At 42.3% G+C, this 16,089-nt stretch overlaps 1 protein-coding gene across 1 annotated transcript in view; it reads left to right on the forward strand.

Annotated features, from left to right (window-relative positions):
* Ptprn2 (protein tyrosine phosphatase receptor type N2) overlaps window positions 1–16,089 on the forward strand; it is a 755,793-nt gene that overhangs the window by 299,900 nt on the left and 439,804 nt on the right. The window contains exon 4 of the mRNA XM_021201639.2: window positions 6,738–6,840. Within this exon, the coding sequence (XP_021057298.1) occupies window positions 6,738–6,840 (103 nt within the window). The remainder of the gene's footprint in view (window positions 1–6,737; window positions 6,841–16,089) is intronic.

Consider the following 16,089-nt stretch of genomic DNA (forward strand, 5'->3'; position numbering starts at 1 on the left):
CTCCTCCTCCTCCTTCTTCTTCTTCTTCTTCTTCTTCTTCTTCTTCTTCTTCTTCTTCTTCTTCTTCTTCTTCTTCTTTGATGTCTGCAGCATCTGGTATCTCTCACTTCATTGATAATAAAAGTAATCTGCAATTTCTTTTTTGCTTTTATTCCTCAGTATTGTTAGAAATCACAGAATCCCCCTTTTTTTCCTAATGTAAAATTCATTAACTTTGTCTCCTTTTCTGTTGCTTTGAGTGTATTTCATTGTTCTTTATGCCAATCTTAATTTGGGATTTAGGTTACTGATTGGAGAATTTTCTTCTTCAATGTAAACATTTATGCTACAAATTCTATTCATTGAATTGGCTTAACTGTGTACCATAAATGGGGGCAGTGAACCACGAGAGGAAGCCTGGTCATTGGTTGAGCTATGAAGCCCTGGAGACCCTGAAGGGATGGTAGGAGCTTTTCTTGCTCCTGGCACCAGGCCTTTGTCATGTAGTTGCAGCCCACCCCATAGATTTGAGGCCATCAGTCACATAAGGGCCATGGCCCAAGCCCTTTCACATATCGATGGGGTATCCCTAATATCAGACTAAGACAATAGGAGAAGAGACATGACCTGTGGTCATTTATGCTAAAGACAGAGTTCTCTATGCTAATGAGATACCTAGAGGCCTGGAAGGCATAGCCAATAAGCTTTCCTTTCCAGACATTCCTCCCTGCAAAAGGTATTTAATCTCAGATACACCCTGAGAAGTGGGGTATGGTTTTACTCATTTACTTTCTACCATGACAATAAATGGTTTGGAGCCACAGACTGTCTCTTTTCACCACTGTGGGGAGCCATGAAGTAGGCCTTTGCCTACAGAGCTACAGTCTAGTTGCCTGTAGAAGGCCTCTCTTAACTCCCAGCCACAACAGCCACCAAGCCTGCTGCCATCAAGCCAAGGACAATTTCTGTGGAACCAGTGGAGTTCCCCCCCCACTGGCCCCAGGCTAGACCCAGCCTGTGCCCCCAGTCCATTTTCAGTTCTTCTGAGACTCCTACTGGTGTCTGGATGTCCAAGAGCCTGTGAACCCCATGGCCCTAGTCTTTTCGAAGGCCCGGGGACCCCCAAGCTTTCAGCTTTCCCACATCTCAGACTGCACTTTCTCACCCCTGAACAGTGCCTTGGTGCTTCCCTATGGCCTAGCACCTGTCTGGTACTGTGTGAGATAAGGGCAGTCAAACTCCTGATGTTCTGCCTCCACAAGCAGCCATGCCCAGTAGCAGACTCGGGCCCACCAATCCTAAACATAAACATAGACATGCTGTTACAATTTCATTTTTATTCAGGTCAATTCATTTATCCCCTCAGATTGTCATTGATTTATGGGAATATATATATATATATATATATATAGGAATATATATATATATATATATATATATATATATATTCCAAGTCTTGGATGGCTCCAATATCTTTCTGCTACTGACTTCTAGTGCGCCTTCACTGTCTTAGAGCCACATTTAGTGTGGCTTTAACAAAATGATTCTGTAGTTCACCTTTTGCCATACTAGTTCCATGGCTCAGGATATATGGTTTGCTGCAGTGTGTTTTACACAAGGGATTGGATATGCCCTGCCCTTGTTGGGTAGAGTGATCCAAAAGTGTTCATCAACTGCACTGTTGGTTGCTTCAGAACTGCTTGTTTTCTGTTTAGTTGTCTGTGGAAGGAAAAGTCTAGCTAAGAAAGTGATTTTGAAACCTGCTTCTGGTGTTGTAGATTGGTCTGTTTGTCCTTTATAGATATAACTTCTGCCTTGCATACACTGCTGGTATGTTGTTTGGTACATAGTTATTAGGATTGGATTGGTATGTCTTCTGTGCATTAGTTCATCTACCATTATGCATGTTCCTGTTCTGTCTCTGGTAATCTCTACTCTGCAAGGTTCAGTTACATGATGTTAATATGGCCTATACTGCTGCCCTTCAATGCTTACATGGTGTAGTGTTTATCTATGTGCCTAATTTCATTCTTTCTACATGATTTTCTTAGAAATTTTACATGGGTAGTATTTAAATATTTTCTCACTGTTGTATTTTAACACTCTGACATTGAATATAATGATTGACATTTTAAAGCTCCAATGTTGTCCTTCCTGTTTTTCTCCTCCTCTTCCTTTCTTCCAGTGCTGAGTAAGCCCAGAGCCTCACACACGGGTTGAGAAGGTGTGGTAGTGCTGAGCTTCACTCCCAGCTGGTTTCTCTTCTTTTTATCTATCTATCTATCTATCTATCTATCTATCTATCTATCTATCTATCTATCTATCTATTTATTTTTGCTTTCCATGGGTTACATTTTATTGGTAGTTCTTCAGAGTGTATATCTTTAATATCTGACTACTTGAGATACTATGTTGCATGTACATGACTTACTGCAGCTTGTTGGCATCTTCCTTTACCCTTGTTTATGACTCTTGGCCTATCTACTCATTGATAACATAATTGCCTAGCATTTCCTTTCCTCACTCTTAGGAGAATGTGAATGTTCTGAGGTGTGATTCCATTTTCAGACAAGGGAGAAGTGGTGCTAAGTGAGCTATGCCCATTTCCTGTTTTTTCCTGATGCTCCGTTTCCTTCCTCCATCACTTCCTTCATATCCTGAATGGTTATATAGTAGTTCTTTTAGAGTGGGTCTTCTGTAGTAGTGAAAACTCATTTTGCTTCATTGGAGAGTTTTATTTACCCACATTCCAGAGGGCCTTCCCTGCTGCCTAAGGCATGTTTCTCTTCATCTGAATCAGTTCTTCCTTCCTGGCTGATAGATTCAGAAGCTAGGGAACGGCTTCTCTTCTTTCAGCACCTGAGAGCGAGCTGCTTCTTTGTAGCTTAACTTATGATGGTGAATTCTGTCATTGAGATGACCTTTCCCATATAGGTAAAGAATCATTTGGAGCAGCATCAAGACTTTTTCTTTATAGATTTTCAGAAATGTAATGATCATGAGTGTCTTAGTTAGGGATTTACTTCTGTGAACAGACACCGTGACCAAGGGAACACTTATAAGAACAATATTTAATTGGGGCTGGCTTATAGGTTCAGAGGTTCAGTCCATTATTGTCAAGGCAGGAACATGGCAGCATCCAGGCAGGCATGGTGCAGGAGGTACTGAGAGTTCTACATCTTCATCTGGAGGCTGCTAGCAGAATACTGGCTCCCAGGCAGCTAGTAGTAGGGTCTCAAAGCCCATGCTTACAGTGACACACCTACTCTAACAAGGCCACACTTCCTAATAGTGCCACTCCCTGGGCCAAGTATATATAAATCATTATAATGAGTCTTGGAAAAAGTGGGGTCTGCTATGCACGGGGTGTGCTCAGGTTCTTCAAAAAAAAATTAAATGAGAAATTTCTAGTTTTTAGGTTTCATCTCATAGCATATGTATATTTGTATATATGATTTGTTTTATTTTTATATGTATATATGTTTGTATTAAATGTGGATGCCTATAGAGACAAGATGGGACATTGGATTTGGATCACCTGGAGCTGGAGTCACTGACAGTAGTTAGCCATCAGGTGTGGGTTCTGAGAACTCAACTCTGGTCTTCTGGAGAAGCAGAAAGTGATCTTAAACACTTAGCCATCCTTCCAGCCCCAGCTTCTTTAATTTTAGTCTATGTCTTTTGTCTAAATGGAGACACTTTTAGCCCTCACTTTTGTAAGTGGCTTTTCCATCCTGCCGTAATCTACTCAAGTCTCCTGTGGCATGGATGATAAAGATTTGGGCATGGTCCCAGAGACTCTTGTCAGTATTTGCTCAGTGTTGTTGAGACTGGGTGATACTGATTGCTCCATCTCAATGTTCACCAACTCTTCTTCTCCTTTCACCCAAGAAGCATACCCACAGAACTATTTGCTTGTTGTCGACTTTGACTGTGATCCTTTCATTTCTATCGTTTTTCTGAGACTCTCCACTTCCTCCTTTACTGCACATGGGGCTTCATAGTTGCTCACTGAAGCTATGGCTTCTTTAAACCTTCATCTGACCATTGCCACATGTGCCATCCCAGTGCCATCACTCTGCTTGGGATATTGGTGGGACCAGTGACATCCCACAAAAATCTGTGCCATTTCATATGAGGGCCTAGGTTCTATTTGAACTTTGTGCTCTAACCAGCTTTAACTGGTCCTGTTCTGTGAGATAGGGTAGAGCACTCCTTGCAGAAAACAGTTACTGGAGGAGGTTCAGATCTACCGTATATCATGGGTGAGTGCAGGCTAAGCTGAGTGCTGGGGTGGAGACACTTCATCATGGTGTAGGCAGAAGTAATCCTAGGATTCCCAGCCAGGAAGGTGGGCTGAAAGACTGTACTTTCTTGTAGAGCCCATCACTGTCTGATACTCTTTGGTCTTTATAGGATGAGAGAAGTAGTTATATCTGGAGCATTTTTGCCTGCACCCAGGGCATTTATGAGTTGGTGTCTTTAACTCCACATCTGGGCACCTAGAGAAAAGGCATGAAGATTTGCTGTAGGCTCCTTCTTCACGTGTTCTCTCCACTCTTTGCCCTCCATATCTATGGTTGCTAGAGTTTGTCAATGAATGAGCAGGAGACATTTAGTCTACTTTCCTATACATGGTCCATCCTCTCAGTTTCATGCAGATGGGTCCTCTCTTCCAGGGCACTTTGTCTCTTTGGTAGTTCAGAGTGATGCTAAGTCCATTTTCTTTCCAACATATAAATACTTATTTTCTGCTCAAATGAAAGCTTAGAAGTCTGGCCTAGGGTCCAGATCCCTTTCAGACTGCCTGTGTAGCTAACTGCATCCTGGCCATCATGCTCCTGAAGTCCTGTCACAGTGTAGTGTGCTCTTTAGACCTAAAACACTACTTATGTGTGCTTGGGGTGTGTGCATGGACTTATGTGTCTGTATGTGTAGGTGTCCATATTGTGCATGTGTGTGCATAGGAAACCAGAGGACAACCTTTGGTGTTTCTCAGGAGCAACCTCTGCTGTTTTTAAAGATAGAGTCTGTCATTGGCTTGGAACCTGACTGCTAGACTGTCCAGTGAGCCCCAAGAATCCCTGTTTCTACCTCCTTAATTTTGGGGTTCCAAGCATGTGCTCTCATGCCCAGCTTTTTAAATGTGGATTCTGTAGATCAAACAGACCCTTGAATATGCAAGCTATGCACTTTACCAACAAAGTCATCTCCCCAGCCCAGAAGATGCCATGTTTAATGAAATTTTTTCATGCAAAGTTCCTTTATGCTCTCAAGTACCTGTTGCCTGATAAATATTAATAGTAAGACTGTCCTTGGGGAATAGCATGTTTAGAATATGCTTATTTTTAAACCCAAAATGCTAGCTGTTGGGTTAATATTGCAAAGCACTTTCCATTGAGAACTCCCCTGAGAATGGACAGGGGCGGGGCTCAGAAGCACGCCTGGCCAAGGACTGCTTTTCTGATGCCTTCGCCACCAGCACTGCACGCTGCATGGGTTGCTCTGAATTCCCTGCAGTGACTTGCCTTCCACAGAGAGATGCTCTGAAGGACCTAGGGCTGAAACCAGAGTCCTCCTGGTATTTTCATCACTGGGCCTCCGGGGATTTAGGATGTGCCAGTCATTTGATTCTTGCCATCTGTAAGCTTTAATAATTCATTTTTGCATTAAAAATGTTTAAATATGTTCATGAAAACCACTTCTCTATACTTTAAATTTCATCCAGAGTGTATGTATGCTCTTCATTACCATACTAGTCACACATGCACATGTGCACACAAATATGCACAATACACAAATGTGAACATATACCTTCCCATACATATACATATACACTCATATGCATGATCATCACACATGAACACACATACATGCACAGTCACATGTATGCAAACACATACATACACAGAGTTGTCCTGACTTGAAGGCTTTGTAACTTGTTTTTTGCACAGAGCATAAAAATATACCTCTGTAATTATGTGATGCTTAGTGATTAGATAATTATGGATAATTGCATGGGGTAGCTCTAAGTGTGAAAGCGTTACCGTAAGATCTAAAATGTACAAATTGCATAATAATTATTCTTGGGAGTTATTTGGTAATTCTGAGAATAATTATCATGTGATCCACAGTGCATGTAATTAATGCACAATTGCATGGATTTTTGCCTTCATAACTGCTTCCCCTTGTTATAAAGCTCTTTGTCACAACATTTGAGTGTAAATATAATGTAATTGGCTCTGAGATTTAGTACATTAAATCCACAGTAATTGCTTCACAGGAGTGTAACCCTATCCAGCCAAACGCTGGGCTCTCAGGCAGGACGGGTTAGGGGAAACAGTTGCTCCAATGTGGTACGGCAATTAGGTCAGCAAGGCAGTGTGTGTGCTGAGCAAGGCAGTGTGGCAAGCAGGCTGGGCAATGACATGCATATTGTTGCTGGGGGCCTCTTTGCTGCCGGTGAACCTACCCAGGTAGACAAGGTCCATCTTCTGAGTTAGACAAAATTCTCTCTTGGTTTCTGTTTCCTTTGTCTCCCAGCCACAGTCAACAACCATTGCACCTATTTTTAAAGCAACGAAGCAAAGCACTGACTGTCACTTGTATCTGGAGATTTAAGAAAGCTAAAGGAGATCTTACCCAACCTCACAAGGCCCCCATGGCTTTTGGGAAGAACAGGGATCTGTAGGAGTCCGGAGTAAGAGTTTAGCCACATTTGCAAATTCATGCCTCAGTTTTTACTCCTTTCCCCACAGGTTTCACGTGGCAAGATGACTATACCCAGCGTGTGATCGCCCAGGAGCTTGCAAACCTCCCCAAGGCCTACCTATGGCATGGGGAAGCTTCGGGCCCAGCCAGGTATGTGTGGGCATGGCTTGCCTCTTTTTATTCCCGGCCATAGCTGTATCATTAAGTTTGGCTACTATTAGCATAGGAAAGCAACCCCCACCTTTTGGGTGTAGAACGGACACCCATGAGAAAGAGGATGCGCAAGAGAAAGAGATGCAAGGCATCTTTACACAGCGCAGTAACCCTGCAGTGTGGTGCCTTGGACCCTGAGAGGCACACTGTGGAGTTTTTCTTACTTGTCCCTGAGACCCCAGAAGAGCCTTGCACCTTCAGAGCCACAGTCTAGCAAAATGAGGGCAAGAATTCTGGTTTCTTACTAGGAAATTGTGTTAAGAACATTGCAATGAGCAGGATTAATTCAGAAAGTCATGATCTTTCTTTCCCAAAGCCCAGCAGCCTATATTGAGCAACAACGTGTTCTGTAGCATCTTATTCACCTGCACTTACAGCTATAGGGTGATGACCTGGGAGTCCCACTTCCCATAGATCATGAAATGGGCAACATTGCCCAAAGAAAAACTACTGCAAGAATGAGCCTGGACTAGTATGCTATGTTCTGAGACCTTTGGGACCTTTCCCAAAGGCTTAGTTTACAAGGTTCATTGTTTCCTTAAGCAACAGAATTCTCTCTCTCTCTCTCTCTCTCTCTCTCTCTCTCTCTCTCTCTCTCTCTCTCTCTCGTAATCTTTTACATTATATTTATTTCCTGTGTTGAGGAAGCATGCATACACATGAAAAGTGTGGATGGGGGATAGAATACAATCTGCTGGGCTAGTTCCCCCATCCACCATGTTGTTTCTGGAAATAGAATTGTATCCTCACAGCCAGCACCTTGACCTGCTCACCCATCTCACAGCCAGAAAACTTGAGTTCCAGTAGCTGTTTATTAAGCATATTCCACAAGCCAGTCAAACCCTTTTTCTGTCACTAACCAAGAATTTGTTCTACTATTTACCAATGTTCTAAGATCAGCCTTACAATAAATTATCTAACCCATTTCCTGAACACTTTTGAAAAGGCTTCTAAATAAAATAATTATATTAAATCATATAAAAGTTTCTAGCACAAGTGTTTGGCATATTGCAAAATTAACCATAAACACTTTTGTGCTAGTTTATCCTTTCACCAGTAATGTGTGACATGAGACAGCTCTATTATCAGGTACCTTGGCAGGCAAAATCCGTACTGTTCTAGCTACATCTCTTTGACTATCGTCCAGGTTGAACACTTGATTTGTTCCTTCATCTTTCTTGTTTTGCTTCCCTAAGCTACCCTGTCTGACACAGAATACTCTGGAACTAAAGTTTCCATGTAGAAATCCGTGTAACACAAAATGTGACACTTTGCCTTTATGACCATATGTGTCTAGTGATTCAGAGCCCCAGAGTTCTCATGGAGGCCATTTCAAATCTAGTGAGATTAACAGTAAAAACAGGTAAAAAGTGGGCACTTGGGTAGGGCAGTGAGTCTATGTGTGGTATGAATGGAGTCTCTGTGCTTCATACAGAGTGGACTAGTATTCCTGGGGACATCCTTTATAAAGAGACCGATGTATATATGTATGATGTATGTATGATATATTTATGCACATATATATGAATGTACTACATATGTATGTGTGTATGATATATGTATATATATGTATGCATATGTTTTATCAAGTTGTAGTTACATTTAAGAACTTATTTATTATATATTTATAGAAATTATTATAAAATAATATGAAACAGTTTTTGTATTATGCAGATAGTTATATATATATATATGTGTGAATATATATGTATATATATATATAATAAATTATAAATATATCTTGACATATGTTAGGTGCCTAGACATCTGTCTTGAATGCGTACTTAATCGTGAAGGAAATGCCAGTGACTTTTTTTCCTGTGTCTTGAGGAGTGTTTCTGTCTCTGGCTCAGAGATGGCCTTGAAGCCAACACAGACAACACAAGAACTTTCTGCTCTCCTGATTTCTTCCTTCCTCATGAGTGGAAGGGAATGACACTGGCCATCCATCTCTAAGGGCCAGCGAGAGCTTCAGGGAGGAGCTGGCTAGGTATTCTCCAGACTCTTGCCTGTCCTCTGAGCCCTGTCCTGTCAGGGAGAATTGGCTTCTTGGCTTCTGTGTCCTTCTTGGCTGTGTCTTTGCTTTGATCTCACTCATGGAATATTGCCCTTGCTCTTTACCCAAGGCCCAGAATCCACCGTGTCATGGCCCTTTACGTATATCCCCTAGGCCCCCTTACTTTGACCCTCTGACCTCTCACCTTGGTCTTTATCTGTCTGGGAGATTCCCATTAGATACTGTGGGCCTTTGGGACTCATGGAGACCCTACAGTCAAGTCATGAGCCATAACACAGCCTGACCCCAGATCCCTGTATTTTGCTCCATGTAGTTTGCTCCCTGAGCCTGGCCTCCTGCTTTTGGCTTCTAGTTCCCCACTCCTTGCTCCATGCACCATGTTTCTTGTTCCTTAGCTCTCAGCTCCTTGCTCCTGCAGGGATCCTTCACCTCCTTCTTCCTGTTCCCAGCTTCCCACCCCTTGCTTCCCATCCCCTGCTTCACCACCATGCCATTGTCACCTGTCAATTGTACAATTCCCCATTTTTACCCCCAAAGTCACCAGGAAACTTTCCTTTATCATTGAAGTGATCTGTTCTGTGATATATTTAAACATCATTTTTCTTTGTACGTAAGTCTCACAGTCTCTCATTGTGAGTATCTTCAAAGAAGGCTGTCTCCATAGAGACTTTCAGGGTGTTAGCCTGGCGCCTGTGTGCTGCCCTGTCAGCATGAAGAAATGGTTCATCCCTGTGACAGTTAACTTTTCTTTTCTTCTACTTAAAATAATTTTTAAAAACCTATTTCTTGGGCTTTCTTCTTTCTGCTATCTTTAGATTTACTTTTTTTTTTAATGTAACTTCTTGAGTTAAGTGGAAGATCTTGTTTATATTGCTTCTGGTGCTACCTCCTCCTGAGTTTTTCTCTATATACCTGTGACTGTCATTTCACATCCTTTTGGAACAATTAAGGCATATAACATTTTTTCTTTCTCTTACATTTCTATGCTTTAGCCTGTAAATTTGAGAGTCAAATGCTATTGCTTTTTAGTCCACTGTTAGATTTAAACTTTTTGGAAATTTTGCTTTTTTTTTTGGTGGCCCTATTTGTGCAATAACTTTTCTGTTTCCGATGGATGACTCAAAAGTATATTTATACCCACTATTTTCAGCATACATCCTTATCGATGTTCTTTATAACTTTATGTATAATATGCTGTGTTTTAATTGCAAATAAAAATGCCAGTGGCACTATATAAGCTTAGGATGTCTTTGTTCTTATTTCGGCTTAATAAGATGTCTCAGGTGAAACATCCTTTGTCATGGTCCCTTCTGCTTCATTCACCAGCATCATGTTTTATGAGTACTGCACTCCAGTGCTTTACTGTCCTGCTGCAACCCTGTCCAGATCCCTGTAGCTGTGATCATCTAGAGCCTGGGAGCCCCTGCTGTATTCCTCGCTCCTGCCTCAGGATGGCGCTGCTGCTCTCACTTTGCCTTTGCTTCCTGGTTAATCTGTTGCCTCCTTTAAAATCTGACCATTGGACACTTTTGTTTGAAGTACAGGCTTCATAGCCAACGCCAGTTTCCGAGAGATTTGCAGGAGCCCAGCAGGGCATCCACATTAGTGGTGCTTGGGCCTCTTTTTCCTCTGTGCACTGTTATTTGCTTGCATTTGTCTTCTTCGGCATTTTAAATAACTGTGTCTGATTGTAAATTCACAGATAGCCATCACCCCAGGTTTCCAAGCAACAGACTTATTCAATTATTAATTAAAGGAGCCCATGTGTCCCCAATCCCTAGAGAGTAGGGGCCAGTTTTGCTTTAGCTCCTTCCCTTCCTACCCAAGGCACTTTCTTCTTGATCTACCAGAACCCACCCCCACCAGCATAATTCACAAAAGTCACTGAACTTATGAAAGAAGGGAAGGGCAAGGGATCTGCAATGTGTCTGAATGACAAGATTGGTGACAACGGTGATCAAAAGTCCTTCAGGTTTTCCTCAGCAGATTTACAGCTGGCCATGGAATGGAGTTTGGACCTCTTTCATACATGGCATAGATCTCCATAGAGACAGAATAGCTTGCCTCAAATCAGTGATTCATTCACAGTGAAGATAAGGCTGAACATTGTGGGAAACACCTTGTGCCTCTTGTCCTGGTCCTTGGAGGATGAGGCAGGAAGATCAAAAGCTCAAGGTCAGTCTGAACTATAGAATGAGACCCTGTCTCAATTTTTTAAGAAATGGGAAGAGGAGAGTTACAGGGTTGGTCAGTGATAAGATGCTTATTAATATGTGCTCTGGACTCCACTTTCAGAGCAGATGGAGAGAGTGGGAAGACAAAGACGAGAGCTTGGTCTTTCTTTGAGGATTCCCACTTGATCCATAAACTGAGAGAGCAGCAGTCATAGCTGGTCATTTGTAGTCCCCCACGTATAAATGCCTTGCCTTAGGTAGAAGAGGCCATGTAGTGATCTGAATTGGACAGAGCCATGTGGGAACAGCATGGGGTGTGTCAGATGTCACTGTAAAGGGTGAGGCTTGGCACATGCAGGATCACTGAGAACCAAGAGCCGGCTGTCTTCTACAGATCTGATATGGGAATCAGGACTAGGTGGCTAGTGTATATGAGTACCATCTCCACAGTCCATGTTGATTGGCCCAGGACCTGCTCGTGAAGCCAAATGACATGAAAGGGCTGTCACTGAGCCCCCCTCTTCTCTCTTTAGCTTCTTTTCATCCTACAGATTGCACAGCAACTTCTAGCAGCATGGTCAAGGGTGGAAAGCGCAGTGCACTCAAGGCTGAGCATGACTTGAAGACAAGTGATCCAGTAAAAGTCCATATTGATTGCTACAACACAGGATACAGAGTGATGGTGGTCACTCAGTCATCATGGCTTACTCCAGGGTCGCAAACTATGTCCCATGCACAGAAGAGACACAAACAAGACAAATAAGGCCACTTAAAGGCACCTTCATCATCTGCCTCTCTCTGTATTGATTATTGATTGGTGAGAAAAATAAACAAAATAACAGAAGAGTAAATGGACCAGCTGAATTACAATCTAATAGCAGAAAATGAAATTCCACCCACTAAGAAGTAGTCAGGAAAATTAGCTGTGGTTTGAGATGCACAGAACTCGGAACAACCTCACAAATTAGGTGTTGCCATGGGCTGAACCAGACATGGCAACAAGGCAGGGTGTGTAGTAATAACATCCATTATCCTGAAGTAATTGCCACCAAAGGCTTACTACCTCAGTCTGCTCACCTAGACTGGTCCTGGAGGTTTCTAGCCTCTTGCAATCTAATCTAGGCCTAGAATGTTTTTCTCTGAGACTTACTGCTTAGTAAGCTCACCTTTTCTTGCTCGTTCTCAGCTCTCTCTGGCTGGGTCAACTCAGTTGTTCTGTCTCAGACTCCTTTCCAAGCTGACTGGTTGAAGTTGGCTTCTCTCAGTTCCTCCTGAATTGCTCTGCTTGGCCTCAAACTAACTCCAGCAATCTTTTTATGATCTTCTAGCTCCTTCTCATTCTCTGGCTTATTCTGTCTTCATGTGTGTCTAACTTTTTCTCTCTTTAACCTATCTCTGTAAGACTCTCCCAGTAAAACTGTCTCCTCGCCTTTTTTTTAACTCTCTCTGTACTGCTCCCTCAAATAACTTCCCTTTCCTCTGTCTTCTTGTAAGAGTTGGGCATATCCTACTCTGTCAATTCTTTCTCTGATCCATCACTTTGTCTGCCACTCAATTAGACATCACTTTCAAACTTGGGTGCTTCCTTCTACAAACTTTTACCTTTATTGTTTAGGATTAAAGGTGCGTGCTAGGGGTGTGTCTGTATTCTGGGCAGAGGGGTTAAAGGTGTGTGCTAAGGCTAAGCGGCACTACAACTAGAAACAGGTTTTTTCCAGTAAACAATACAATCTTGGGGATCATAGTATGATCAAATATCCTGCACCAAAGACTGGTTTTATTTTTGTATTTATATTTGGTATGCTGAATACCACATTGTAGCAATTATCTAACATTGTATTCCAAGCTGGCATGGAGCCCATGGTATTACCTCCTGCTTTAGCTGCTAAGTGCTAGAATTACAGATGTTGACTACCATACCTGATGATAGGATGGGTTTTTCACATGAGAGAAACAGAGATGGGAAAATTTCTGATGAATCTCAGCTTTAGGAGACCTTTTAATTTTTATTATTTATTTGTTTATTTTGACACAAATGCATGAATTCAGCCTGACTGCCATTTGTGTGCCCATGGCATGCACGGATCAGATTACGACCACTGGCCTGGCATCCCTTCAGCCCTCTCTTGTGTATAGAGTTTGAGTGTCTCTCTCCAGACCTCTCAAAGAACAGGCTATATTACTGTGATCTGTGGCCAGCTCTGTGCTGTATTCACCAGGATCTATTCATTTCTGTGCTCTGGTGCTTAAGAGATGACGTGTCTTTTTATCTAGCTTTTAAAAAAATGTCTGGCTTATTTCATTTAGCATGTCCCCTGGTTAGTTCCATCTACTCTGCTGCAAAAGATAGGATTTCATTCTTCACAGCTGCATGACAGTCCATGGTGTCCATATTTATTTGTCCACAGTAGATGCCTAGACTCATCTCCTACTGTGGCACTTGTGAATAGTGCTGCAATCAGCATCGGCTCCAGCATTTCCTTGACACTTGATTCCAGTTCCTTTGGAGGAATATCTGGAAGAGATGAGCAGATTCCAAGGCTGTCCTACTTTCAGACTTCCTGGGACCTTCTGTATTGTTCCCATAACAATTACATTCTCAGCAGCAGTGTGCATTGTGAGAGTGCCTTTGCTACATCCTCACCAGTATCTGTTTCTATATTTTGATAATAGCCATTCTAATGTGTGAGGTGATATTTCACTGTAGTTTTGACTTGCATTTTCTTCCTGGGATTTTAAATATATGCTGGTATCACCCATAACAGTAGCAGCTTGCCTGCCTTTCTGTCTTCCTTTCTACCTTTTTTTAGATCCCTTCCTTCTATCTGCTCCTTTCTATTCTTCTCCATCTTCCTCCTTCTCTTCTTTCTACCCTTCTTGCTTTGCAGCCTAGCTGGCCTTGAACTTCCAATCCTTCTCCATTTAATACCTCAATAACACATCCTTGACAATCTGTCTTGTCAACATGAAACATCAGCTAGTACTTGATTCCCAGTTAACTTTTATGTGAGGAATTTATAATGAGTTATATCCACTTAAAGCCAAATTTTCTAAAGTATGTCTAGGTCACAGTAGAAACCCAAGCATGGCACGAAGTGGTCGCATTGAGATGAAGTACTGCTTCCATGGTCCACTGCAGGTGTGACATTGTCAGTGTTCCAGGTGATAGTGCATCTTTCTCTGACTCACAACATTCTCCCAGAAATGCCTCTCTAGAGGATGGCACAAATAATTTTCTGCATCTGATTTTGTTCAAAATGCAGTGTTGAAAGGACACACACACACACACATACACACACACATATACACACACATACACACACGTGCGGACACACACACACACACACACACACACACACACACACATTGAGGTACCTTTAACCTAGAAATCCAATATCTGAAACTGTTTTTAGCATTGAAATGATGTATACAAGAAGTTTTACTAGGCACAGGGGTCACTAAATGATCTTAAAAGACCATCCAGGATAAAGGATTCATTAAGTGATCTTACAAAGCTATCACCTGCAGGAGGGACAGTTTACCAAATAGACTCTATAAAGTGAATGTTAGCCTCTATGTCTTATGTAAAATTCAACTGAATTTCATGTTTAAATTTGCACCTCATCCTCAAATATCTCACTTTGCCTATGCAAATGTCACTCAAATCCAGAAGTTCCCAAACCTCAAAGTATTTCAAACAGGGGATATGCTTCCTGGTTAGGTACTTTGGGTATCTGACATAAAACACCAGCCAAGAGAGCACCCTGAAGGAAGAAAATGTATTCTATGAAACCTGACATTAAAACCCAGAACCTGTTACACAGAACGATGTTCTGGGGCTCACTTGCACAGGAATCAGTATGTTGCACCTTCTGTTTGTACATGTATGTTCCTTTCATACACAGAGTATGGTAGGATCAGCATGTGGCCACAGTCAGATCTCTTGAGAGTAGCTTTTTGTTCTATGTAGTACAATCCTTGCTGTTAGGATAGAAGGTGGCACAGGCTTTTCCTAGTTCTAAGAAAGACATTTCCCCTAGTTCTAAGAAAGCCCAGTGACATCAGGTAGCAAGCAAAAGTGACTGAAACCCGGCATAGACTTGACCCTGGTCACTGTCTTGAGCCCCCATGTGTGGATAGGTTGTTCAGATCCATGGGCCGATTTCTGTGAGAAAAACAGTTTCATTTGTCTGAGGCCTGGTCCATGTAAATTGAATGATGTGGTGCCAGGACTCAGGCCCAGTGGATTCTACAGGCATGGATGATGCCTTGCTTGGAATGCTCTATCAATGACACCCAAGTCAGCAAAGGCTCTGTGCCCAAGTCCAGCAAGACTCTGAGCAGTTAGAAAGACACATGACAGCTATAGCAGCACCTAGCTTGCAGTTTAGAGAGTGGATATGGTGGCTTGACTGAGGTGAGCCATGATCTCACAGGCATTGTAACAATGGTCTCAGGGGCCTAATCCCACCCCAGACGGGGCTGGCTGAGTCTTCAGAGATGGCTGGCCTTTGACAGGGGGATGCTGACAGCCAGACTAGGATGGAAGATTAGGCAGCCAGATCCTCTCAGAAGGTCATTTTGTAGGGGACATAGCTCGGTGTCAACACCCTTTGGGGAGGGGGAGGACTTGTGATGTTTCATTCAGGTAAATTTTACATTCTGTGAAGGAGGAGTCCTCAAAAATATCATCTTACAACTTTTGACATTAGCATGTGAGTGCCAGGAACACAGGTCAATAAACAGAATGTTTCTCCAATCCAGAGTTCTATTTATGGCTTGTGCACATCCCTCTCTCCAGTGTCTATACTGGATTTGTTTGTAGATGAGTTTCCTATAATCATGAACATTGTGATGGGTTTCTGAGATACTTGCTCTCACTAGACTGCATCTGATGTCAATGATACATCCATTCTTTATAAAGCATAAATAGTATCCACTATGTGGAGACTTTTCTGTTCACCCAGCCTGCTGTGATAAGATGGGCATTGGTTG

This window comes from Mus pahari, chromosome 7 (genome assembly GCF_900095145.1).
Source record: "Mus pahari chromosome 7, PAHARI_EIJ_v1.1, whole genome shotgun sequence".
Lineage (NCBI taxonomy): Eukaryota > Metazoa > Chordata > Mammalia > Rodentia > Muridae > Mus > Mus pahari.